Genomic DNA, 27,957 nt, shown 5'->3' with positions numbered 1-27,957 from the left:
AGCTCAACTCAAAACAATTTACAAACATAGGTTAAGAGCCCAGACACATCCACTTTGCCCAAACATTTGCAATTTATTTTAAACAAGCACATTAATTTACAATTTAGTACGAAACAGTCACTTTTCCTTCCAAGAGAGGAATGAGTCAGTAAAAACCCAACCCAACCAGAACAGACTTGGAAATATCAAGTTATTGACTTCAAATAAATAGAACATTTAAATTACTGAAATGGTATTGTTGCTATTTTCAACACCCCATGTGCAACACCACACCTGGGACCTTCGTTCCCATCCAGTTCTGGGCAGGAGCAGCAGGATGGATGCACTGCTGGAAACAGAAAATTAGGAGTTCTCACAAATAACTTCATCAGGTTTCTTTAGCACTTGCAGCTTTTGTCTCTCTTGGCACATTCTACTCCTTTTATTTTAATGTTTCCTATTTGAAAACATCCCGAGAGCAAAGAAAGCTCCATGAATTACAAAGGGCCAAGAGACAGCACAATTCCCACATTTGGGAATTGGGAAATGACATTGCAGGAACCTCTGTGGACAACACACCACACAAATAAACCCTCCAAGATCGAGGAGGTGAGGCTTGGAGGCAATTTTTAAACCAGAAACATTTTCCTGGCAGCATCACCCTTCTGCCACCACAGACTGTACTGTTACATAAAATGGTATAATTTGTCATTAGAAAGTCAGAAAATAAACCCAAGCAAATCAAGATTTACTCAAGTGAATTCAAAGTCAAGAAAACCTTCCCAGATGAGAACATTGAAGTGTAAAGCCTTGGCTGGTTCACTGGCAAGAGCTAAAGCACCTTGCTAAAGCACCAGCTTTGCATGGACAAGGAACATCCTAATTTCATTAATTTCATACCTTTATCCTCTGAACAGACCAAAAAAGCCACTGAAGTTCGAGAACTGATTCATTTTGTTGCAGGGTCACAGCAATGTGGAAATTAAATGTGTGTAACAAAAGCCCCAAACTTTATTCCAAACCCACATTTGCCATTTTTTAATGGCAAAATCATCCCTACAAAAATCCAAGGCTTTTTGCTTTCATGTACAGATGAAAATCAACAGAATGAGTCAAAGCTCAGGAAACCAGGTCTATGTATTTGTTAGAATTCTAAACAACAGCTGTAATGACTGAATTTCAACTTGAGAATGTGCAATAATTAATGTGCAGGAATTAACTGGCCCAATTTCCCGGATCCAACATTGCTGTGCTGGGTGAGGTTTTCCTGATGTTTGCATTTTCTTGTCAAGCTGAGTGTCCTTGCTGGTGGGCTGAGGACACTTGCCCAGATCAGGCCACCCCAAAGTTATCAGATTTTCAAAACTCAATGTGAAATCTCCAGGTTTTCCTCTGAATGAGCCTTGCCCTGGGGTCTGTCACTGGACTCCAGCCCAAAGCAAAGGGCCCTGATGAGGCTGGATCACTCTTGTGCTTACAGGGTGTTTGAGAATCCAAGCCCAGCTGCTCTAAAGATGGGAATCATAAATTCCTAAAGACCCAGGATGGCTCCTTGTGCCAGAACTCTGGAATTCTGAGGGTCCTCAACGAGCACAGACCCATCCCCTCTGCATGGAATGGACTAACAGGACAAAGGGAACAGAGATTTCTTCCTCTGACACATTCACAGCAACCCCAGAAAGTTGTTCCTCTATGTGGGTGTTAATTTGATAAATAACCATGGACAGTGAGTCTTTGCAGCTCAATTTTGTTATTCCTATTGGATGCTGCAGAGACACATCAAAAATTCTCGGTTTTGTGAATAGCCAACATTTGATTATGAAAAAAAATAACCCTGTGGAGTTTTTGTGCTTTTTTCTTGCTAGGCTTCAAACTTTCTATGCTGGGGCTTCTGAGGGAAATCAGAGGAGGACACATCAATGGTATAAATGGTATAAATCCAGGGAATTGGCTAGGGACTCCTCATTCCTTCTCGGGTAATAGAGGAGCCAGCAAACATTCAATTAAATTAAAAGTTGCAAATGTAGAATTGAAAGGAAAAGCCTTTTTATATAACATAATTAATCTGGAGAACTCACTGCCATGAGAAAACATTGAGGCCAAAACCTATTAGGATTAACTAAAGATTAGGTAATGGATAACTAGAACATGCTCAATTACATTGGATAGGATTATAAACTTCACTATCCAGGACGTGAATTATCCCCCCCAGCCAGGATCACAGCAACTCCTACTCCCAAGGATGATTTTGTAATGTTTTCATGGTTTCTTTTCACTGCTGCTCCAAGGACCCCACACTGACCTGCAGAGGGAACTGCCACATCCCAGAATTGGGCAGCTCTGGGCCTCAGCCATCATGGAGCTGGAAATACCAAGGGAAGTGTTAATTGCTCTCTTGTGATGGAGAAATTCAACAGAAGAAACTCAGTATCTGCAGATTTTCCAATCTGTTCTGCCATGGTAACACAAATCTTGATGTCCTTGACTAAAAACATTGTTTTCCTTTCCTAGAGTTCATCAGGATTGGTTTCCACATGGATATCACCATAATTACTTAGCAATCAGAATCAGGCTGCTAATTGTACCCCAAAACTCTCATCCTAGTGATGACACACACATATCCTTGGCTGGAATGCACCAGAGAATGGATGAATGATTTGAACATGGAATGCTTCCTGATTTAAATATGTAAATAATATTTCAGAAAGTCACAGAGGCTTAGAATTGATTTAATCAGAAGAGAACTCTTGTTTCCTGAAAAAAACACCATCAGAATTCCTGCTTCTCCCAGTGAAGCAGCCAAGGTACCGTTCAGAGGAACCGTTCAGCACTCGGGGAAGTGAAATCGGCTCTGGATGAATTGAGAAAAAAAATGACACCTGACTTGAAAATACACAAAACAATATCCAATTTCCTTCTCCAGCAGGCACAGTGGATTGCATAATGCAATGTTTACTCTGGAAATGAGTAAAGGATGTTGGTGAGAAGTCATGGAAAAATCTTAACTGCCAAATGCAACCCTCCCGTGTGAGGATGTTGACGTGGCCTTGGGCAAAGCCTGGGGATCTCAAGGCCACCTCCACCTGTTCACCTGAACACCTGGGAAATGCCTCGGGAAGAAAGGGGTCTGAAACAAGGAATACTGCATATAAAATCCCTGATCATAAATATTAAAGCTGTGTGTGGGACCCAACAGCCACGTACAGCGAGAACTCCTACACCGAGGAACGGTAATACTTCACTTTCCAGCGCTTGGATCTCATCCGGAAAAAAAAGTACATGATCATTAAAAACAAGGATGAAGCCACATAGAGGATGACACACAGACTCATGTCTAGGTTGGAAAATCCAATCCCTAGGAAGGACACAGCCTGCCTGCTCCCTTTGAGGTTCACGGATGCAGCTGCGCTTTTGCCGCTACCTTGGACAGCTCCAGGATTTCCCAGTGGCTTCTCTAACCCCCTGGAGCCTGGATCGACTGGGTTTTCCTTATTCTGGAGCTCATTTTCTCCATTTCCCCCCGAGTTCTTCAGCAGGTTTTTGTCTTTCACCTCCCTGGTGTCTCCCTGCTCGTTGTCACTGGGGTCAGTCTGGCTCTCGGTGTATTTATAGAGAATATTTTCACTGCTGTAGTGGGACTTCAGGAATTGCAGGACTTGGTCTTCATTCCAGCTGTGCAGCCCTTTGATTTCTTCGTGACATGCAGGACAAATGTCTGGAGTTGGCCACTGAACTTTAGGGAATTTTGGATCTTCAGTCAAATCACCTAATTGGGAGGAGAAAAACATCAGTAGAAAAAAGTCATGAGGAATGAAGTGGGAAAGCTGCACCAGCAGACACTGCCCAGGGAGTATTTTCCACTTTCAGTGAGGCTGCCATAAAAAGCCACAGCACAATAATTGAATTAAACAAAGACAATCACAAATTTGGAAGTTATCTCATCAATTGTGACCTGAAACATTTCAAAATACAAACACTAAATCACAATTATTTCCCTCTTCTCACAGTAAAATCTGCAGAATTTCAACCCCAACCTCAAATCCTGCAATTGCTGCTTTTAGGAGACAGGAACACAAAACTGTCTGGGCCCTGCAGGGTTAACCTGAATTATGGTGCAAAACAAACTGCTCTTTTCACTCCTTAATCCCTGTTTTCTGCCTGGTTTGCAGGAGCAGCTCCAAGGCCAGACACTCAGATATTTCCATGTTTCTGTGTTATGAACCATTCCATCCCACAGCTCTGCACCGTTACCAGAACAAACTGAAGTATTTCAAAAGCCATGTTCATGTTTAAGATGTATTTTTCAACTGAAACCCAAATATTTTAAAAAGGAGCACTGTCTTTAATTAAATCTAATTTTAACATTTCAGATGCTCACAGCTCTGGCCATGTTTCTGAGCTGAATGCTGCAGGTGGTCTCACACTTTGCTCTAAAAAACAATATTTTAAAATGTGGAGATAATTTTTAGAAACAAAATCTCCAGCTGATAAAACCCCTGATTTATTTACCTGATTAATACACTAGCACTTAAAATATTTTAGAAATAATAATTTTGCATTTTATTTTCATTTAATTATTTTTATTCTTTTTAAAACAAGGAAACTTCCCCATGATTTTGGGTAAAATAGGGATTCAAAAGACATTTAAAAATATTTGTCACCTTGATATTTACGGGCAAGAGAGCAAATTTGCTTTTGTACCCTAAAGATCACTCAGCAATCAATTTGTTTCAATAAAAAATGCAGAAACAAAATGTGTAACAGCAAGGTTACAAACAGAAAACTCCCTGTACTTTGTGTTTTCCTGCCAAAGAAGGAAATGCTGTAAATCCTGTGCATTCTAAAGGAACAGGGAATAATTCAATAGGGCAGAGCCACATCCAGCCACCTCCTGACCCCCAGCCCAAGGTGTTTTCATTCACCAAACATCATTTCTCACGCAGCACCACAAATACAGATGCAGCTTTTAAGGGTGAAAATACATCACTGTCCCACAGAGAAATTTTAGCAAACTGAAAAAGCATAATTTAACATTGTTATTTATTCCAGTGTGTTTATACTTCTTACTAAAAGGGTATTTTAGCTGGCTGCTGCATCACCTAAATCAATATCCATGTGAGTTTTCCAATACCTTAATGTTCTAAATAAGTGCATTGCTCCACCACTTAGCAACTCCAAGTCCACAGGAGTTGCCTGTTATAGGAACCAAAATTAGGGGATGTTTTTCTTTAATCTCTTATTATTTCCTTTTTTCTCCTCAGAGAAAGGAGGCAAAGTGTTTGTACTCACAGCAGTATTTAATTCTTCATAAATCTTGGGAATGCAGCAGGAGCATAATATGAACACAATGTAGCATATTTAAATTGTAACTAATGCTGCATTACCCAGATCCATAACAGCAGACAGGGATTTAGTGCAAAGAGAAACCAATTTTCTTTAGTGCTTTAGTTATTTGATACCTCCATAACAGAATGGATTAAACACAACCAGTATTTTAACAGCACTTTCAGTCTAACACAGAAAACACAGGGATATGGAGGGAGCACAGATTTCCTTTATAGAGTAATTTTATTTTATTCAGCTGCTGATCTGTCAAAAGTTGAAGCTCTTTTATCCTGAGGAAGACTCTTGTTCAATTGCCATCATTTTCCAAAACAAAACAAAGACAAGTTTTAACCCTAAACTGGTACAGGAATAAATGTAATCATTTTTTATCCACTGCTAAGCAGCTGAATTTTTGATTTGTGCTCCAGAAAGAGCCTCACCAAGGAACAGGTGAAATCTCAGGAGAAACCAGCCCTGAGATTGATGTTTTGCATTCTCTCCCAGCTGTCTCAGGTGTTTCTCTCTCCCCTACCTGCCAGCCTGTTGTTCACCACGTTGTGCTTCTCCCAGAGCCACAGAACAGCCTGGTCCAAGCTTTTCACGGAATCCATGGATTCTTTGGCCATCTCCTCAAAGTGCTGAGCACAAGCCTTGCACCCAAAGAAGTGCTGGATGTATCTCCTCATCACCTGCAGCACAATTTGGGGGTTGTCCTCAAGACCTACAAGACAAGGGACAGACACAGCTCCAACAGCAGGAAAGCCAAGTGGGGGAGAAGGGAAGGAAAAGTTGCTGCATTCTTGTTCTGTAGAATTGACACCTGATCTGAAATGAATCACTTTTGCAATTTAAAGTGTTTATATCAATGTATTGTTTATACCAACAACACATTCAGTCTGTACAACTGTGCTCAAAGTTACCCTGAACACCACAATCAAATAAAAGTCAAGTGGTCTCTACAGTGACATTTCTCCTTTCAGAGTATCTTAAAATTTGAGGGGAAAGCCAAACTTAATGAAAAACAGCCATTATTTTTATCAGAGAACATTGTGAAATTGTTAAAATATGCAAAATTCACACTTTCTGTATGTCACAGCTCCTGTGGAATTAGAGATTTTCTCCAAGCTCTTGCCCAATAACTGAGTATTTACATTACACATTTACCTCTATATTCATGCCCAGGCACTGAAATTATGGTGACTTTGCTACTGAAAAATCAGGAGTCAAACCCCCTTTGGTGAGTCCTGCACAAGGTACCTGTGAGGGCTGTTTGTTACCCCACAGTTCTGAGGAATTAGAGAGCACCACAATCTCATTAGAATTATTAATTCCATGGCTTTTTTGGTAGGCTCTGAATGCACAGAGCAGCTGCTGAGCAACACTTGGCAGAATAAATCAGGAATTCTTCCTAAAATAAACACAGACACATGATTCTTTCTTTAACATTCACACTTTCATTCTAAGATAATTGTAATTAATTCAGCAGGAGGATAAGGCCTGCACAGGTTGAGAACTTTCTGGCCTTTCCTGTGTCAGCAGGCAGCTCCTTACATCTCTAAGTGCCTTGAAAATCTGATATAATTTGTTGAAATCCTAATGTCTCATCTCTGTCTCACAGAATTCCTGATTCATGCTTAATTGACCCAGTAAATTATGTCAAAATGTATTTAAAAATGTCCTGTGTGTTACCATGAGCACACACTTGTCAAATTAAACACATTTTATGGTGCAGATTGATCAAATTACAGACTCCTGCTGCTGAACACCACGAGTAATTTACTATTGCTTTGTTTTCCTGGAAAAAAAAAAATCAACAAAACCTGCTGAAATTATCAGGGCACTCATCTGCTATAGATATGGGAAATATATATAAAGACTGTCATCAACACCTTTATTTAGAATAACAACAGGATATTCTTAAACACAGCAGCAAAAAGAAGTCTTTAAAGCCCAAAGGAAATCCTAAAAAATAAACAATTTCTCCTCAGCCATTCAATATCTGTGATTGAACAGACATGTATAAATAAAAGCTATGAGATTAAAGCAGATTAAATTACTGCATTAAAAGAAAGGCTGGAAAATTATTTTGGAAGTTGAAATTAATTTCAAGCAGAACAGTTTTACCATTTATACTGAAATATGTATTTAGGGGAAAAAAAACCCCCAGCAAATTATCTCTTTGTGGAGAAACAAGAGATTCATACACAAATTTAATTTCATCTGTTCTCCTGTGCAAGGGTACACCCTTGAAAATTCATTTTGTGAGGAAATCTGTCAAATTCAGCAATTTTAAATGGATTCTAAAATTTATTTATATTATTTATTTAATAAATAAGATATTTATTTATTTAGATAATTTATTATAAAATCCACAAGCCTGTCTTATTCACATCAAAGCATCTTGTTACCTAAAACCACATTTCTTGTAATTAAGTGTGCTCAGGAAATGATTTTTACAGTGATTTTACACATCCTTGGGAGTGTGCAGTCCTGTGCTGAGTTCCTTTGGATCCCTCCTGCTACTCCCACTGCAGGTTCAAATTTCCTCATTCAGCATTAAAATGTATCAAATATAACCCAACAAAATCATTTTATCCAGAAAAGCCACGGGGAGTTCACCCAGAGTGCCAGGCCCTGGAGCAGAGGGGACGATCAAGAAAAATACATCTGCTCCAGAAAGAAAACAATTGCAAAATGGCTCATTTTGTTTGTTTTTCTTTTATCAGCCCCGAGATGAATCTTCTATTAACATCTGCCATGTATCATTGTGTAATCCTCCTTTTCTCTTTCCTCCCAAACTACTGCAATTCAGGGTAACCCTAATCTTTAAAGTGGACAAGAACCATAAAACCCTACCTGTGGTGGGAAGGATTAGGGAGTACATCATGCTTTTTAGTAGATGGGATTTAAACAAGCAATAAGGAGAGGAAAACCTCCCAAGACATAATCCCACAGTCTCAGACTGACCCAATTCTTTCACCATAAGAAGTGATCATCACATATCTGGCCCGATTTACAGCCAGGGTTAACTGTGCCAAAGAGTTCTCAGGTTCTACAATGCATTTTTAACTTCAGGCTCATGCCTGAAACACACATTTTGAGGTGCTATTTTGTGTAGTTAAATATTAAGATTTTTTTTTTTAAGGTTTAATCAGAATGCTTTGGGACTAAAAGGGGAAATTTAAGTTATGCAGGATCCTGCTGAATTGCTCAAACCCCTCAAACTCAGCAAGCAGTGAATGAACTAAATTGAAGAAATTCAATCTATTCTCCCACGAATAACAAACAAAACAAAGAGAAACAAAAATCAACAAGAGAATGATTTGCTATCAGAAAATGCCTGTTCTGCAGGAGAATTATTCAGATTTGAAGGATTTTTCACTCTGACTGCAAATAATGTATGGGTCCATAATGTGAAATAATAAAATCCTTTTTAACATACAATCAACAGCTGGTAAATTGAAATTTCTGAGTTTTATGATGTCTATGTAGAATTCTCATATTCCTTGGAAAAGACATTTAAAAGGCTTTAAATGAAAACAAAATAGAAGTGTAACCAAACAAAGCACTGTCCTGGCAAGAATAAAAACCAAAATTTTAGCATTAGCAATTCTATTTTCATTGGGTGAGGAAAATAGATTTTATAACCAGCATGTTTCTTAAACAGGAATCATCACTAGAATATTAACACTCAGCTTCACAAGATGCTGCAAGTCTAAAAATGAGCAATTTTACAGAGTGCTGGCAAAGTAGTAAATCAGTGCAGGGATTAATGACAGGTACATTCAGCTGAAAAAAAAAAACCCAAACAGCCATAACATTCAGTATTTAAGAAATAACATTACAGAAGGATCAGCTAATGGTTGTACATCTTTTATAGCTACTGAACTGTATGGTTAAACCTCATTTTCCTCAAATTTCATTCCCACCACAACCTCAGATAACCTGGATCATTTTCATCCCTTTGCAGGGAGCTCAAAATTTCTTTGTTTGAAATTCTCTTTTTCCTCCCCCCTCTTTTTTTTCTGTTTTATTACTGCCAGCTTTAGGGCCACACACTTTATTTAGCACATTTCCAAACCTTCCTGCTGCAGCCAAGCTCTGACCCCTGCTGGTGCAGCCCTGCAGCCACTCTCCTCCACAAATGGATTCCTGCAGGATTTACACACCAAAAAATATTTGCTGCTCACCTGTGTTTATCAAAGCTTTTGGTCTCAGTGCAGCCTGAACAGTGAGGGTATGGAACAGCTTCCAGAGGGAGCAGCTGTAGCCCCTCAGCTCTGGTCTGCTGCCCTGGCAGCCAACCCACTGGACTTTCCTGGGGAGAAATATCCCAGAAATCTGCAAAAAAAGAGATGTATTTAAGGTATGTGCTGCTCTGGGGCCTAAATGTACCACTGAGTGTGGCAGCACAGTTGATCCCACATGGAATTGAGGTGAACCAGGGTAAAGAACAATAAATGACTTTCTGCACTTGTTGCTAATGAATTCATGCTTCAGGTAAACAAAAAACCTCATGTCTCACATACTCTGAAGCATCATCATAAAACTCATCCCTTTTGGACAAGATATAAATTGCTCAGTCATTGACATCAAACCTACTAAAATCAGTCTGACAGAACACACAAAGCAGTTTAACCTGTAAAGATTTTTTTTTTTTTTTTAAGAACACAACACAAAAAAACATTCCTGAACACTGACAGAGCTCCAGCTCCCCTGGGCACATTCAAAATTTCCTCTTACTCCACAAGGTGCACATGATTTACAGTGAAAAGCCTTAACTGGCTGTAAAATTCAGTATTATTTCTTCTTAGAACAAACCCACTCCTTATTCATTGCACCTGAAATCCAGTACAAGATTTTAGTTTCTGAGACTTCTCTCTCCTCTTCTTACACCACACAGAAGGTTTCCAAATTTCAGACAGAAATATGGAAGAAATTGTTAAGTCAACCCTACCACAGGGCTTTGCCAAAGAGGGATCAGATTTCATGAAGGAATTAGAGAGTAGTTGGGAAACTCTTCAGGAATAATACACATTTCAGTGGGTAAATTTCCCATCACTCAAACTCTGACATTCAAGAGAATCCTGCTGCTAGGAGGCACAACAAAGTCAGAAATATCCCCTGGGAATCTTGTATCCCTGGGGATGACATTAGGGAACAAATATTGCTTGCTCATTATAAAACCCAGCCAGGATCATGTGTTTCAATTCTCTCATTTCAATTTCTTCGTGTGGATGTGGGTTGTTTTTTTTCTGCTAATGATTTCACTTTACTTTCATTTTAACCTTCTTATAACTCCATTATGGCTGGGGGAGCAGCAGTAAGTGATGTCTTAGACTGATATAGAATCTTATCCTTTCCTAATGCCCTGTTTTATGCTGGAACTGGGAACAGCTTACCCGCATTTTGTTGTTGACCAGATCCAGGATAGCATCATAAGGGATTTTGTCTAATGGAAGGCTCACCAGCCACTCCTGCAAGGTCTCTAACAACTTCACCACAGGCTGACGGCCAGGAAAGAGCTGACAAAAATAATAAAATTAAAAATAAACAACAAAACAAAGAAGAAAACATTTTCAAGTGCAAATCTCATTAGCAGAGAGATGCTTTTGGCTTTATCCAAATGTTTTTGTCGTCTGTAAAATGCTTGGGTTTTTTTTTTTCTGATGACCAAATTAATTACTTGTTCTGCTTTCACTAAAAAGCTTATCTCACATCAGCTTTTGCTCACAAAATTCCACAAGTTTTTTTGTGCAAAATGTTAAAAATGAAGCAGGCAGGAATGCTACAGAACAACTTGATATTATCTAGGATTTCACGTTAAGATAATTCAGTTTCATAATGTTGCTCAAAACAGAGTGAAACACCTCTGTGAAAAACAGAGCCTGAAATCCTTCCCCTTTTCTGAAGATCAATCACAAAGAATAGTTCTTTTTAGTCAGATTTCTGTGAAGTTTAGGAGTTGTTATCCAGAAGAACATTTTCCTTTTCATGTGCAACAGTGATTTCCAAAGGGATCTGGAATCAGGGACTTCCTTAACTCAGAACTTAGAGGAGCCACAGCCTGGCAGGTGAGTGTGAGGAACTGTAAATCAGTGATAAGGCCATTATTTTACAGCAGAAATGACATTTTACATTAATGAGGGTTGCAATTATTACAGAATTAAGTCAAATATCTGCCATTCTGTAGGACCCTTCTAGAGGGAGCAGGATTTCAGTCATGAAAATTCCCTGAGCAGGGAATCAGAGACCTCTGACTGGACCTTTGGATTGACCATCACTATAAAAAATTTTCTAACAGAAGCACCTGAAAATATGAATGAGAGCAATGAGGAAAGTGTTACATGACAAAAAAAAAATGCAAATAAAGGACAGCCCTGGTGGGGCAGGGCAGGTGGACATGAGCAGCCACCTACAATAAAACATTGCCCATTTATCACCAAAAGCCAGGGAATCAAATGGCATCAGCTGGCCAGGAGCCATAGGGAAGAACAGAGGATGTTTTAGGGATAATATGATGGAAAGATTACCACCACACTTTCTTAAAGAAATGAGGCCAGCTGGAGATTTCTGACCTCTGATGGCTGCAGGGGGGAGCTGGCTGGGGAAGGAACTGTCTGTCTGATTTTCAGATAAACCCAGACAGTTGGAAATGGTTCATATAGGCCTTATTATTCCCTTAAGAGTTACTAATTCACTTTTCAAAAGTAAAACATAGTGTTAGCCACAAAGTGAGTAAAAATAAAGATATATAGGTCATTTCAGGAAGCTGGCATTATAAAGGAAAATTATTTTTAGTTTTTTCAAGTCATATCACATTATATATATATTTTTTATTTTAATGCAAATGTAACAGATAAGCATTTTTAATTTTTAAATACTTAATTATATTCAGTAATTCAGTTATTTTTGAATACTTATTTAATTAAAATCAGTACCTCAATTATATTCAAAATTCAGACAGAAGCTACCAACATCTCTAAATAGAACAGCTTTTGCTAAGTATGCAATTAATGAAATCCAAAAGTCAAGAATGAAAAACAAATGTTAGTTTAATCCCACTGAGTTACAATAGCTACTTATCCTGAAAATCTGATAAATGGACTATATTTACAGTGTTTGTTCAATATGCTGCAGACTACTTAAGCTTTATTTAATTTTGAGCCCCCTAAGGTGAAATTAAATAGCATTTTAACCCTGTAAGTATGCCAGAACAGCAAACAATAGCTCAAAAATAGCCTTTAAATAAACCCACCAAACTCTTTTAAGCTACTGAGGATGCACGCACTTAAACACTGTGCAAGACATTTTGAGAGACTTATGTCCCACGATAAATTTTCTGGTGGAGTCACTTTATCTTCACAAATAATCAAAGCCCAGAAGTGCCTACCTTGGCAGAGATGGTGACAAAGTCCTTGAAGGTTTTTAGCTCAGCTCCCTCGAGCGCCTTGTGCGTGGCCAGCTCCACCCGGAGCAGGAAATGCAATCCCGACTCAAGGTCAGCCATGTAGAGCCTGGACCTGGAACACACATCAATCCTGGCATGCTCTGGCAGCCTCCTGCCACTCCTCTCCTCACCACTCACAGGGGTAAAATTGATGAGAGGAGATGTCATTAAAGCCACCCCACAGTGATTGCAGAGTCCTGCCCAGCAGGGACTGCTCGGCCCGAGAGTCACACGCAGAGTTTGGACAACCGAGGCACAACCACATGTGAGAAATGTTTTTTTATATTTGACTGGACTTTTTGTCTCCTAGCCATCCTTGTAATGGAATTACAGCCCTGGTGTAAGGAAATGACAGCTTCTCTGCTGGGCTGACCACAAACAGAAACAGGACATGCTCTGAACAACAGGGGGTTCTGCACAGGGCAGGGGTGCAAACAAGACTGAAAATGTCAGTGTTGGAGAGGACTGAATTAGAAATCCTCTCCAAAATGCAGCAGTTTTACTGCAGGTCCTTTACCTCTGCGTTAAAACACAGCAGCTCTTAAGACAAGAGCTCTGACAGGTACAAGTAAACCATATAAACCAAATAAAACATTTTCAAAGTTCCTTCTCACATCCAAATATCTTCATAACTAAACCTGCTTTACAAAGTACAAATGCATCAGGCACACAGCCCCAGCTTCCAATCCTTTCCAGGCAGTGTGAGACAGAGCAATGGAATAAACACAAATTCACGGAGTGAACACCTCTGTAAGAGGTTCAGCAGCACTATTGCTGCTAAAAAACAAAATTAAAAAACAATCATTGAAAAAACTGGCTTCTTCCACCTCCTAAATAACATGCAGGAAAGAAGATATTAAGACACAATCATCTATAATCATATATACTACATCCATAATTTAATTTAAGACACAAACTTATTCTGAATTTATCTCCTTAATTAATAAAATACTCACTTAAATTATGAGCAACAGCAAAATTCTGCTTCAAGTTTCTTAAATAAAGAGACATCCACATGAATGCAGGAGGCTCTCCAAAAGGATCCTATTTAGAAGATACTTGGAGTGGAGATTCGTGTCAAGATTTTGCCTTGCTGGAAAGCAGCTCAATTTAACTAAGTTGTTTTGCTAACAGAGTGTTCCATATAAAGTATTTTATAATAGTCACTGAAAGAAGATGACACTAATAGTGTCTATGAAAGGAAAATAAGTATTATATTAAAGCACTCAGTCCCACTTCTTTTCCATCTAAAGATGCTGAGGGATTATCTCTCTGCAAAGGCTTTGCATCCTTCTCTCAGAGAGGGAAAGAGGGTGAAGATAAACCTCAGAGGATTTGGGGTGATAAACATCTTTTACAGTGACTTTAGTATTTTCTATTATACTTGCATTTGACAAGCCCTTTCCAGTGGGCACTGTTTCACTACTGCACACACAGAGAATTTCCTACAGTCATGTTACAGCTTGGTATGTTACCATTTATGTTTTCAGGGACACTGATCACTTCTTTCAGGCAGTGGGTGATAAGCCCTTGGTATTTTCAAGGAAATTGACTATTTCACAACACTTCTGGTAAAAACATTCCTTCCAGAGCAGTGCAGATATCTGCTAAACCAAAACTACCTCAGTAATTTTACCTGTGAATTGTCTGAAAAGCTGCTCACAACTGAACTGAACAGAGTGAAATGAAGCAAAATATGGAACTGCACTAGGATTTTATAATAAATGACAGCACAGCTTCCCTCATGGCAGGAAAAAGCTGCAGGTAATTTTTAATAACCACATTTATTAGAATCAAGGGCATCACTTACTTATCAAACTCTTTCCACACCTTGATTTCTGTGTTCTCCTCTTTGTTTTCTGGAGCAGGCAGCTGCAGTGGCAAAAGGAGCTTTTTCCTTACACCTGGCAGTGACTTTAAATATGAAGAAAAGAAAGACCGTAGAGGCTTCAAACTGCAAATGGACAAAGAGAGATCACTTTTAATCTCAGACTAAGTGAATGTCCAAGGCAAGTAACTGTATTTATAAAATAAGATATTCACTTTGGTTTATGTTTTACAGTCCTAGTGCACCATGGCTTGTTTTGACACAAAGTGAAAAGAAATAATGTTCAATTTATGAATAACAAATCACTTGGATTAGGGGTATGAAATTCTGCTCAAAATAAGAACAAATAATGTTTATCCAAATGTCATTTGATGTTACACAAGAAATGGGCTTTTTAAAGAACTTTTAAGCTGCTTGATTTATTTTTTCCACTTCTACCCCAAAGTTTTTTTTTCCTTTCAGAAGCATCACAGTAATAAATTAAAGCTAAAAATAGGCAACAGTGGTAAGTAAAAGCAGCATTAGATCTTTTATTGATAATACAGGGAACACACAACTTCAGTCAGTACAATGTATTGATGAGGTGTCAGGACATCAAATCCTGACATTTTTATAAGTTAAGTGAACCTCCCCATAACCCTCTGACAGATAATTACTTACTTGTTAATTAATCCATGGCTGCCATTGGGCTGTATCAGGTAGCACGAGGGGACTGAGGTGAGCCCCAGCTTCTCCAGGAAAGGTTTATCAAAATTCAACGCTCTCCTCACCACGATGTTTTCATACTGGACCAAGTCTAAGATAACCTGGGTAATGAAAGGATGCCATGAATTATACATTGTTCAAGGAATATCCAATCTTCCAGGACAAGACACATAAGCAGGTGAAGTGCATCATCCTTTAAGGACATCATTAAACTGTTTGCAGGAAGTGCAGCTATGGCTGCTCCATGCACACAAACAATTTCACTTAAAGAAGATTTACTCTTTTCTAGAAATTATTACTCCTATCTTCCTTTTATTTTTTCTTGGTCTATTCTGGTCTTTTCCTCCCTCCTTCCATCAGTGATGACACATGGCCTCCTTCTCTTCAGCAGTATGGGAAGGTTTGTCCATTTTGTCTTGTGTTGTAAACATGAAAACAATTCTATTTTCTGTTTCACTAAACTATTCTATAATGCTCAAATATTATGTAACACTAGCAAACATTTTTTATTCTGAAAGCAGACTCCACTTTGTGTTAATCAAATGACTCTCTTCCCTTCTAACTGTAGATAATAAAAACAGAGGGTGATAAAAAGCTGAAGAACTTTATAACCTTCACATTTCTTCAGTGATACCCACTCACATCACCACAGCAGCTTCCAGAGAACAAATGCCTGGAAAAAGCCTGATCCCAAAGTGATTCCCACTTTTGGCAGCACAATCTCCTCCACTCATGACACTGAGCCATGTCAGCATCAAATCTAATTAGAAACGTTTTGAAGACACTGGATGTTTCCACACAGATCATGCTTGGATAATTATACTTTTTTTTTTTTCACTTATTCTAGATCTTAGAAGAGAAAAGCCACAGTTGTCTGAGCTAACAGCAGGCTCATTAGGTGAGGAAATGATGCCAAAACAAATATTTTAGTGGGAAGCAAAACCTAAAGGCATCCACTTCCCCTGTGTTTCTCAACTGGGTAAATAATTTTATGCTACTGTCTTAATTTTCCAAAAGATATATGTGAAGAAAGGGACCAGGAGAATTTAAATTATTGCAAACAGTTGGCCAGAAGAACAAGTACTAAAAATGGTTCTCCAGTAGTTCCAAAACAATAATGTAATCTGGCAATATTTTTGTTGCAATCTTTCAAATTCTTGAAAGAAAATTGTGCTGAGAACAGAACTGAGAAATTAACCTTCCTCTAAACTAAGAATGGAAGAAGTTAACATGACTTCATGCTCCTTTGTTACCAAGTTCCCCTGTGTGAATGAACACCACAGCCCTACAAAATCCTTGGGTTTTATGATCCCCCAAGCATGTGTGACCTGCAGTCTCAGAGCTGTTGCTTGGCTAGATAAGCCCAGATCCAGCTGGTTTATGGTACCATCCATACCCTGTCCCTCACAAGGCCCACGTTACCTCTCGGCCCACGTAGGAGCTGTTGCTCTCAAACACAATGGCTGTGTAGTGGTGGCTGCTCTTGTCAAAAAGAGATGTGAGATCACTGGACCTTTGAAGAAAAGAAAAGCAGTTTAGCACAGAATGCAATACATCCACTGCTGCCCATGGAATTTCCTGTTACAATCTCATAGCAGAACTGGTAATAAAAAAAAACTCACTGCATTTTTAATCTTCTAATTATTTAATTAACTGAATAAAGAGAGAGCAGCTACATTTGAAAACAAGGAACTTACAACACTGGATCCAGTGGTGGGCAAGCAGGAGGTCTCACCTCCTGGGAATGGTTCTGGAGGAAGTCAATCATCATCTGACGAAGAGTTTGCAGCTCTCGATCTGCTCCTGCTGGGAACAGGTTCCAAAAAAACACAACCCTTCAGAAAACTGGGAAAACATGACTCACATGAGGGTTTGCTGTGCATGTGGGTTTTCTCATGCTGGTCTGGGTCAGGATTTTGCTCTAAATTCAGACTTAAAACCCAGGATACTATTTGGCTGAAGAAAAGGAACTAAGGATTTAATTGGAGTATTTCATTTTAATGCTGCTGTGAGATCATATCTAAAAGCTATCATCCCACCCCTAATTAATAAAACCTGAAGACTTTTCCAAGTGTATCCATCTGCCTGCCTTGCTGATTTTCTCTTCAAACAATGTTTGATTCTTAATGTGAACATTTTCACAGTAGTTGCTATGGACAACTTCAGCAGGATGTTAACCACAAATTAAAATCTGCCAAGGTATATCATTCCTACCAAATGGAGAGGCCACAAAACCATGGAACAAAAGGAGGAAATAGCTCAAGTGTGAGAATATTTTGTTTGCTTTAAAAGAACTCCATTAGAAAGCAGAAAATACTTCAAATGCCCAAGAAGTAAAACTAAGGCTCTCTTATACAGGAAGGGTTAATGGTGCAGGTGGTTTCTCCTCTGACCTCTGGCCTTTTAAATGTTCATCCATAGAAAGGGACAACATTACTTTTGTCCCAGACAAACCACCTCAAGCTGTGATCCTGTCAAACCCTGGGATAAGCCTATTTTCAGGGAGTCACCATCTGAATAAGGGCTCTCCCAGTGCAACTCAGGATGCCTGGAAAGCGGCTGAGGGATCAAAAGGCACACGAGTCAGGATTGAGCAAATTGGATCTCGTGCTGATGAGGAGTGTGTTGAAAAAATAAGGGATTAAAAGAAAATTAACAAGCCATTTGGGAAAATTAAGAGCTACATTAAAAAGAAAAATAGGAATGTGATCCCTAAGTTCTTGAAGAGATGTTTTGTCTGCCTAAAATTCTGATTAATACTTCATAGAGTACTTGAAATATTCTGTCTTAAAGAGCTATTTAGTGTCCACCCCATCCCTGTCCAAAGGAATTGACAGGCAAAGGGATTTTGCTTGTTATGAGACACAGCCCTGGCCAACAGGAAAACTGCTCTGGGAATTTCTTACAGCAAAATGTTCTTACCTTGGTAATTTTCTCCAATTGTGAACTGCTTTGTAAATGCTTTGAAGTACTGTGTGGGAGGAAAGAAAAAGTCACTTATCAGGCAAAAAAGCCCAGTTTAGGAACAAAAACTGCTTTCAAGAGTTTTACAGCTCTAACTACAAAACATTTTTATATATCTGGTCAGGAGACAGTTTTCCCTCTTAGCCTGTAAGTTCCAAAAAGCTGCTTCTCACCTACCTGAGGGCAAGAGGAAAAATACTAATGCATAATTCAGTGGTGTGTATTGATCCTGTACTGCAGACATTAACCCAAACACAAATGAACTGATCACCAAATCAGTGCTACCAACTGTGTGTGTACTTGGAACACTATTCACATTTTCCCAACTCCCTCCAGTGGTTAAACAGGAGATCTAAGGGAGCTTGGCTGCCTTCTGCCACAAAAAATAAAATGGAAAAAAATCAGTGTTTAATAAAGAGGATATCACGATTTACACCTTAAACTTTGAAGAGTAAAAGAAAATTAAAATACTGGTTTTCCTATCAGGGTAAAAGATCACAAATCCTACATTGAAATGATGTCTCCTGTTCCCTCTCCTGTCATCACAAGTAGTTTATTCAACCCCTTCCATCTACCACATTCTGCTCATATTTAATAAAATGATTAATACAGACTGACTGAGAAGGTAAACATTGCATTTAGACTTAAAAATGAACAATGGCAGATACTTTTGGCTAATGTGGCATTCTTCTTAAAAGGCAGTTTAAGCATTTTATTATGAAAAATATTATGAAATTAATTACAAAAATAGTGAAGGATCCATCAAGGGTAAATTTCCAACTGGTCATGCAATCAGCTGTTTTCATGAGGCAATTTCGATGTGTTTACTTTCATACACCAAAACTAAAACCATTATTAACAATCCTGTAATAACATCTGAATTTGAAAAATATTTATACAAATAGTTATTATCTAATAAATCTATTGAAACTAGGGGTTATATACATGTGATAACATGATACTTTGCAGAATGGTATCTTTTTTCAGTAAGAATTTTTCAGATTCAGAACTGAATTACTGCTTAAAACAGCGGCATCACTTCTTGCATTCAGCAAAACCCCCTCAAATTAATCTTTTATCAACTCTGCAGTTTTCTCAGCAAAGTAAAGCAAAACTCCAGCTACAGAACAATGAGGTACACAGTCTAATTACTATAAAACATGCATCATTTGCCTAAGGCAAGATGTTCTGCCACTTACCCTTAAAGTTGGGTAATAGTGAATCCCATATTCTTTGCACGTCTCGTAGTTCCCTTCTTCCCCACAGTCCAGCACTCCAACTCTAATTGCAGATTCCCAGTCTGCAAACAAAGATATCTTTCAATTTTCAGCAGGAGTGACCACGAATCCCAGTTGATGAATTACCTTGCTTCCCATGGAAACCAGCAACAGGACTCTGAGAGATTCCAGTGGCTTAAAAATCCAGTCCTGGGTCGATTCTCATTTGCCATTCATTTCCATCCCCAGTGTAATACAATCCACTGATTTTTAAAATAACTAAAACCTCCCTGTTTTTCTTGGCTGCATCAGTGTTTTCCATGCACCTGAACAAGAGGAATCCCAGCACATCAATGCAGCAGTTCCAGGGGTAAATCCAAGAAGATTAAATCAGGGCCAACCCAACACTTGCAAGGAACTGGATTGAATTCCTCAGCTTTTCCCATTAGCTGTACTCATAAAATAGAGCATGCAGAATGTACATAACTGAACAAAATTCATCCAACAGTTACTCATCCCCATGGTTGTTACAAACCCATACATTTGATGCACCTTGTAGTAGAGCTTTTTTAAAAAGCTGCTTTTTCTCCAACTTACAGTTTTCTGAGAGGCCTCAGAATTACACAGTCCCCAGTTCATGTAGTGTCTCCTGAAAGCTGCATTTCTCTGGCAGCATTGTTCAGAATTTTTGGGGATAGTTATATCCCCAAAAAGACCCAAGTTTTAATCAGACTGTTAAATAGTTGAGTTTGAGCATCACTCTGACTTAGCAATAACCATTAGAGTTCAAGAATTTCCATAAATATGCTAATATAAATTCAATAAAAGCTTTTAACTGTAAGCAGTTACTAAAGTAAGTCACTTGACTAACATTTTTCTAACTCTAATTTCTTTACTAATATTTTTCCTTCTCTTTTTGCAGGGAATTTATCTTTTTGAGCCAGGCTCTGCTGCAGCAACCACTTTAAGGAAGAACCACTCCAAGAAAATCCTTAGACAGCTGCTTTTTAAAGCAAAGTTAAATCAAACCAGCCATGGGTAGAATTTTAAGGGCCTCCACAATTCCCAATAAAATTTAAAAAGCACTAAAATTAAACCTGCTTTTATGGCAAAGAGCATGAAAGCTTCATCAAGTTCAAGAACTGATGGACAGTTCTGGTGTCTGAAATTCAGCTTGACCTTTACTGGTGTTTGGAGGAGGCTGGGCCAGCTGATGGAGAGGTTTGTGCTGAACGTGCCAAGAGCTGAGCGGGCACCAGGAGAGCCCTCAAACACGCTGGAGCAGATGGGCACCCATTCACAGCAGCACAAAGGACACAACAGCCCATTTCATCAAATAAAATGCAAAATACAAAAGAAAAGTTTGGCTTCTGGTTATCTCCTTCATTCAACTTTCACCACTCCTCCTCCTCCTTTTTCCACCTGTCTGGATCCTGCTCCACGCAGTGAATAGGAGCTCTCTGAACACAATGCAAATAACCCCGCACAACAAAGCAGCTCCACCCCAGCTAAACACTGGGGTTAAAGAGCACCAGCTGGGATGTGCTGCTTAGCATTCCTGCTTTTCCTTTCCAAGGGATGCCAGAGTTGCTGGAGTGCACAACCGACACTCTGGAGTTACTGTGGCACTGTAGTCTGGGCTGGATTGTTTTGAAATGCTGATTAATTTTAAATTAGCATTAGTGGTTTTGAAATACTGACTCACAAACGATGGGAAAGAGGCTGATGAGGGATGCATTAACCAACACAATCTCTGTTTATGCTAAACAAGCTCCAGTGAATGACAGGATTGTGTTGGACAAACTGGAATCCTGCAGGTGGGTCAAACCTCCCATGTGAGAAAGTGAATTACAAGGAATACACTTTCTTTTTGTAAACCTGGGTGTTTTCCATCAGGAAGTTTCAGCCAGGGAGGTAAAAGGCTCAGCACAGGCATCATCAAAGGCTCTCTCACAGCTATCTGAGAGTTGCCTACTTTGACACAGCCCTGAATGATGAGGAGGTGACTGCAGCTCCCCACCAAATGTGTTCAAAGAAGAGTTTCTAGCAGGAAGTCATTACTGCTGGATTTGAAACAAAACCTGCTAAATTTGGACAGTTACTCCAAATCTTGAGGAGTGAATTGATTCTGTTTATAATTCACAGGTTGTCTTCTGTGGGATTTCCAAGGGTTTGTTACTACACAGAATTCCAGACCCTGGATATTTTGCTGGCTAGACTTAATAATCTTTTAGACAGAAAAAGGATAATTAACTCTAATGGCCACTTTGGCTACTGCTGTAATAAAACAAAATGTGTGATTAGGAAACTAGGAGCACTGACTGAGCTTAAAGCCTGTTCTGAGAGGGAGTATCAAAATGAAAACATAAATTACACAGAAGCAAACACTGATCCTATTTTTCAGGAGGATTATGTTCTGCTGTGAAGTCTGCAATGATAGTATTGCCAAGACTTAACAAATGACAAACGAAATAAAAATTAAGTCTATTACTACAGGCCTTTTTTGGACAAAGCTGTTGCACCAATTTAACTGGATTTCTTTTGGACACCAAATCAGCAAACATAACCCCAGTGATCTAGGAATTCCCTAATGTAAAAGCTGCATCCTCAAGGATATCCTTTAATATTCTAGCAGATGAGTAAATATTTTTGAAAAATAAATGTTGAGACAGATTAAGTGGGCAAAATGTTTTGGGTTTGGTTTCTTTGATGAAACTACCAATGAAAAGTGTGACTGTTCTCAGTCTCCTAAAATCCATTCATCCAGCTTGAAAATGGAAACATTTGGCTGACAACACCAGAAGCCAATAGCATTTGCTTGTCATGCCAATATCCACAAACATTCAAAATGCACTTTCTAAATGAAAGTTTTTATAAAAACTCAATGGATTAAAGGAGAGGCCTTTAACTGATTGCAGTGATACAACTGCATAACAGCATCTGCAGTTACGAAAGAAAATAGGAATTTGAAGAAGTCTTTACAAGTTACAGAGGTATCACACTGCTGTAATCCTATGTAAATCCCTTATTTTGACCAAAGCTCTGGCCAGTTTGGGCTCTCCACTGCTGTGCTCAAAGACACCCTTGTTACTTCAAAGAAGATCTAATATTATTTTGGCCACATGAGGATTAAAGCAGCAGAGAAAATGTTACATAAACTTATGCAAATTAAGCAGAAAATATTTACTGGTTTATAAACAAACCCTTCATGTAAGTAAGGAGCATTTAAAGTGCTCTGAAAAACCATTACTGCTCTGTGTTTCTCTGCTTTTGAGTTTTTGCTCATAAATCCCAATTCCTCTGCACGTGATGAGTTCATCAAGACCTATTTTAGGGTGGGTTTCCATTTCCATATATCTAAATGTACACCTAATACTGCACCTACGTTTCACGTGAGTTGTTCATGCTTTTCAGAGTGTCACAGAACAGCCAGAGCTCTTCAGTCCCTCTCAAAGTGAAACCATGAGTGCATTAAAACTACTGTATCCATCCTGGAAACATCTCCTGGGTGAAATGTGAAATTAAGAGTAGTTTAAAAGCCTTTTACACTGCTATATTAAGCATAACGCTTTCTACAAATCCGATCTCAGGTTTCCTCCTCAGGAGAAGTACTGAACTTTAATCGATACCTCAGGGGCCTGTTTGTTTCCTTACATCTACAAATTGAGTAAAACACTTCAGCACCTGCCAAAAAAATTTAGCAGGCTAAGAGACAGCAAGGCAGGTCCCTCAGCATAGCTGTGGAGGCCACCATTACTTTTAAAGTCATTAATTGTTAAACCTGAAAACCTGGTTCTCACTCTGCTCGGGTTTTGTATTATTTTCTGGTGGTCCTTTTCCCCCTTCGAGCCCACCTGCACCACACTGAATTTGCAAGATATAAACCAAGTGTGTACATGACCTCTCCAGTACCACAGTATTTTTTGTTTATCCTCTGAAACAAGCTGTTCTCTTTATAAAACATTTAGAAGATAAACATCATGCCTTCAAGAGCTCAGTCTAAACAAACCTCGGGTACACAGGGACACTTAGATACAAATCCACAGCTGGACTGCTATGTGCATGCAAGGTGATGTTTTATCCCTGGACTCCTTCAGAACCTTTAACTTGGAGGTGAGCTTCCACCATCCACCCCTTGCTCAGTCCCATGTGCTATTTTAGCTGTGTGGAACCACCAGAGCAGGGGATGAGGGTGATGCTCACACCAGGCACCACCAGAGCAGGAGAGGAAGGTGATGCTCACACCAGAGCAAGAGATGAGGGTGATGCTCACACCAGGCACCACCAGAGCAGGGGATGAGGGTGATGCTCACACCAGAGCAAGAGATGAGGGTGATGCTCACACCAGGCACCACCAGAGAAGGGGGTGAGGGTGATGCTCACACCAGGCACCACCAGAGCAGGGGATGAGGGTGATGCTCACACCAGGCACCACCAGAGCAGGGGATGAGGGTGATGCTCACACCAGGCACCAGCAGAGCAGGGGATGAGGGTGATGCTCACACCAGGCACCACCAGAGCAGGGGATGAGGGTGATGCTCACACCAGGCACCAGCAGAGCAGGGGATGAGGGTGATGCTCACACCAGGCACCACCAGAGCAGGGGATGAGGGTGATGATGCTCGCAGGCCAAGGCACCGCGGCTCACACAACACCTGGCCACACGTGGCACGGCCCACGGCTGGCACAGTGACCGAGGCCCCGCTGTCCCCCAGCCCAGCGCCCCTCGGGGCACCGCGAGGCACCGCCGCGGCCCTGCAGCGGCTCCGGGCACGGCGGGAGGCCGCGAAGGGCCGCGGGACAGCGGCCGGCCCGGCGGGGCCGTGTGCGGGGACCCGGTCCGAGCCTCACCTTTGACGTCCCCCGCCAGCGCTCGCCAGGTGGGCGCGAAGGCGACGCAGTGGCCGCAGGACGAGCTGTAGAACTGCACCACCCAGGCGGCCGAGGAGTTGAGCAGCGCCGGCCGCACGGAGCCGGCCGTCAGCACGGTCAACGGGTCGTGCCCGGGACGGTACAGCCGCGCCGTGGCGGCGGCGGCCAGCAGCAGCAGCAGGAGCAGCCCCGGGAACGGCACCGGGAGCGGCACCGGGAGCGGGAGCAGCGCCCGCCGGCCCCCGCCCGCCGCCGCCATGTTGGGACGCGCGGAGAGGGGCGGGGCGGGGCCGCGCCATAGCAACGCGCCGGCCATGGCGGCCCGGCCTGCGGGCAGCGGCGGTGCCCCGAGCGCAGCGCAGGCTGTCCCGCGTCCCGGAGGGCAGCGGCGACTGCCCCGTGTTCCTGGGAGGAGCTGGGATTGTCCGTGTTCCTGAGGGGACCGCCCCGTGGCCTCTGGGGGGATCGGGAGCCCTCCCATGTCCCCTGAGGGAAGCGGGGGTTGCCCGAGTCCCTGACGGGATTGTCCGTGCCCGTCAGGGAAGCAGGGACCGCACGGTGTCCCTGAGGGGAGCAAGGACCCTCCGTGTCTTCTGAGCGTTGCAAAATACGGAATATATAAAATTTTTATTAAAAAATAATGTTATTTGATACTTGATTCAATCCGTGATACAGCGACCAACAAGCTCCAAGCGTTAGAAAACCGCTCGTCACTCAAGTGGCCGCGCACAGGAACAGGTTGCCCTGAGAGAATGTGGAGTCTCCCTCACTGCAGATATTCCAGAGCCATCGGGACACAATCCTGTGCCATGTCCTGCACCAGGAGGTTGCACTCCCGGACACACTATGGTCTCTTCCAGACTTACACATTCTGGCATTCTGTGAGATCACTCGGTGGCAAATTTAAGTGACAATTGGTATAGAACGAGAAGTTTTAACTTCATGAATCTTCTCACTGAGCAGAGATGAAAGCGGGGCAGCCTTTGGGTTGAGAGCTCTTTCATCCCGAAGTACCTCTCTCGGCAGGGAAGAGCCATCTCTCCTCAAACCGCTGCTCTGATAAAAGGCTGCACATAGGCAGTTTGATAGAAGCTCTGTCCTTTCCATAAATTCAGGATGTGCAGTAGTAATGGATTTGAGCACCTTTTATAGCTCTAGCCCAGTGTGGAAGTCTCCTTTCATTTCTAAATACAGGCTCAAGAATTTTCGTTACGTTAATGAGAAGCAGAAATCCAGCAATGTCCCCAGAGAAGGGTTTCAGAGGAGTTTAAAACTCAGATAATGAAAGACTGAGGTCTCTGAAAAGATAATTCTTGCTTCTGCTACTCACAAACACTTCTAATCCTTGAAGAACAAGTAGGGAACAAAGGGGTTTAAATTCTTACTTCAGGCCCATCGGGGGAGCTCGGGGTTAGAACTTAATTTATCATTGTTTGTGGCCAGCAACCCACAAACAGTACAAGAGCAAAATTCTGTCACTTTTGCCTTTTCCTGACCCTTTCTTGTTTTAGACCATTAAATATCTAAAGACGTTCAGACACATCTTTTGATACATTTCCTACAACCTAAATAGTTTCTCGTATCACATTCCAGCTTTGGGGTTTTCTGTCTCTATTTTTCCTGGGTACAGCAAGCAACAAAATAGATGGTTACAATAGCAAAGCCCAACAGCTTCCAAGAATTGAAAAGTCTTGTAGCAGCTGCTAATTAGGATTTTAAAAATCTGCAGCGCCTAAGATATTTTAAAGCACATTTTATTCAGAAGAATTGTTAAATGTATGAAGATGAAAGAGATGGATTACAGGAGAATTAAATGTAGGGTTTAACTGAGAAATAATCATTTTCTATGAAAGATAATGACTCCTCTTGAGGCTAGTATCAAGATTTATTGACCCAGGAGGTTAATATTGATCAAACCCAAGGCAAACAAAATATTAGACCTTGAAGGAGAGTAATCTTGATATTGAAGCCTTGCCACTGAGTGAACAGGTCAATATATCTGGGTGCCAGAATCTCAGGCTTTGAACACAGAATGGTGGGGGATATTAAACATGTCTGACATGTTCTGTGTACACACTTTTTATTCTCTACTTTATAGCTGTGTCCTTCCCTGCAGAGCACCGTGTGAGGGTTCAGGCTTCACTCACAACCCCCATCACAAATCTGATGGGTCTCTGCCTCACGTGTAACATAAGGCTAAACTCAAGTCCCTCAGCTATTTATTCATATCTAAGTAATATCTTAAATAGATTTCATTCCAAACACAAGGATCCTGCTGCTGCAAAACCAGAGTGAGAAAAAGCTGAAAAACCAGAGTGCTGCAATTTATAGATTTGTTAGTGTATCCAACACCCCCAGCCCAGGAGAGAAAAAAAAATTGAGTTAAATTCTGCTATAAACTGACAACAAGAAAACAAGTAACTTATGTGGATTAACTAATCAATGAGGATAAAGTCAGAGACAAGGAAATGTACCACTAGAGACATGAAAATAGTTTATAGGATAAGCTCACCAGTTAAGGCACTGGGGGCAGAAGTTGCCTTTTTATTTCTGTTCATATGGCAACAAGCAGGGGAGGGTTTAATGTGCCCAGCAAAACAAAACAAAAGTGCACCCATTCACTGCTGAAAAAAGCAGTGTGTACAAGATAATCTGTAATTCTAATTGATTTCAGTGAAATAAACACAATAAGCCATGTGCATCATATTTTATTCAGAAAACAAGTACAAAAACAATTAAGCCAACAGTATTTAAAAATACAAACATAAAATGGCTTTTTATTTCCCCCAAACTAGATTTGAAGTATTGTATTTTTAAATCTTAAGTTTAGATATAATTTCTTTATTGATCCTGATTTTAATTTTATTTGAAAGACACTCTGAATAGGATTGTAAAGAGATCAGATTTTTTCCAATCAATTGTTCAATAATGAATAGTTTCTGAATTCCAGTAAGAAATATTTGCACAGTATTTATTTTAAAAAGAACTAGTAAAAATTTGATTTGCTCAATACAAAATAGATGGAACCACAGCAATTAGCATAGGGAACAATTACCATGCTGAGGAAATGCTTCTATTTCCTTGTCAAAATCTTGATTTTTCCAGTTTTGCCAATACAAAAGGAGTATTGATTTCCTCTGTTTTATCTATTAAAGTACATTCTCAGCACCCCACATTTGGATGTTGTAAAAATTCAATGGGCTCTTGTGAATTGCATGATAAATAACCCAGTTACAGACACAAATCTAATTGTTAGGAATTGAAAGTGCTGATAGAAAAGCCTCCAATTTCAAGTGCATCACATCAGTATTTACCTCATTTGCATAAGATTATAGACATTTAACCTGAATGTCTGGTTCCAGGTCCTGCCTTTCCCTGTGCCACCTGCCTGAAGCCGTCTCCAGGCTCCTTCTAACCAGTTCCACAGTGTACTAAAAGAAAAAAGATGGTGCACAGTCACCTTTAAAACAGGCTTTTTTCAGATAAATCTTATTAAGGACTCTGATTGTATCAAGGATCAAGCTGTCAAATATGGTTTCAGTCATCCTCATCTTCACTGTTAATTCATCATCACCATAGGAAGTCCACTGAGATTCTTCCTTGCGGAGCTCCTGGAT

General features: G+C 40.3%; 2 protein-coding genes across 3 annotated transcripts in view; both read right to left on the bottom strand.

Annotated features, from left to right (window-relative positions):
* Window positions 1-53: 53 nt before the first annotated feature.
* On the bottom strand, window positions 54-27,037 carry QSOX2 (quiescin sulfhydryl oxidase 2). Of its 2 annotated transcripts, none has more exons than XM_086858619.1 (12): window positions 24,320-27,037; window positions 19,451-19,551; window positions 18,210-18,258; window positions 16,985-17,093; window positions 16,710-16,800; window positions 15,243-15,388; window positions 14,565-14,708; window positions 12,698-12,827; window positions 10,707-10,829; window positions 9,495-9,645; window positions 5,837-6,025; window positions 54-3,745 (listed from the first exon to the last, which is right to left on the bottom strand). In XM_086858619.1, exons 1-12 carry the CDS (start codon window positions 24,819-24,821, stop codon window positions 3,195-3,197), a joined length of 2,286 nt encoding a protein of 761 aa, XP_086714745.1. In that variant the 5' UTR covers window positions 24,822-27,037; the 3' UTR covers window positions 54-3,194. The 2 variants fall into 2 exon arrangements, with proteins under 2 accessions (XP_086714745.1, XP_086714746.1); XM_086858620.1 differs by having other exon boundaries at window positions 16,985-17,090.
* The window catches only part of CCDC187 (coiled-coil domain containing 187), a 32,511-nt gene continuing 31,586 nt past the window's right edge, over window positions 27,033-27,957 (bottom strand). Inside the window, exon 25 of the mRNA XM_086858618.1 lies at window positions 27,033-27,957. Coding sequence (XP_086714744.1) covers window positions 27,772-27,957 — 186 coding nt within the window. The 3' untranslated portion in view covers window positions 27,033-27,771.

The sequence above is a fragment of the Cyanistes caeruleus genome, chromosome 20 (assembly GCF_971803275.1).
Source record: "Cyanistes caeruleus chromosome 20, bCyaCae1.hap1.1, whole genome shotgun sequence".
Taxonomy (NCBI): Eukaryota; Metazoa; Chordata; class Aves; order Passeriformes; family Paridae; genus Cyanistes; species Cyanistes caeruleus.
Note: the sequence above shows the minus strand (reverse complement) of the source record. Positions and strands in the feature narration are given on the sequence as shown.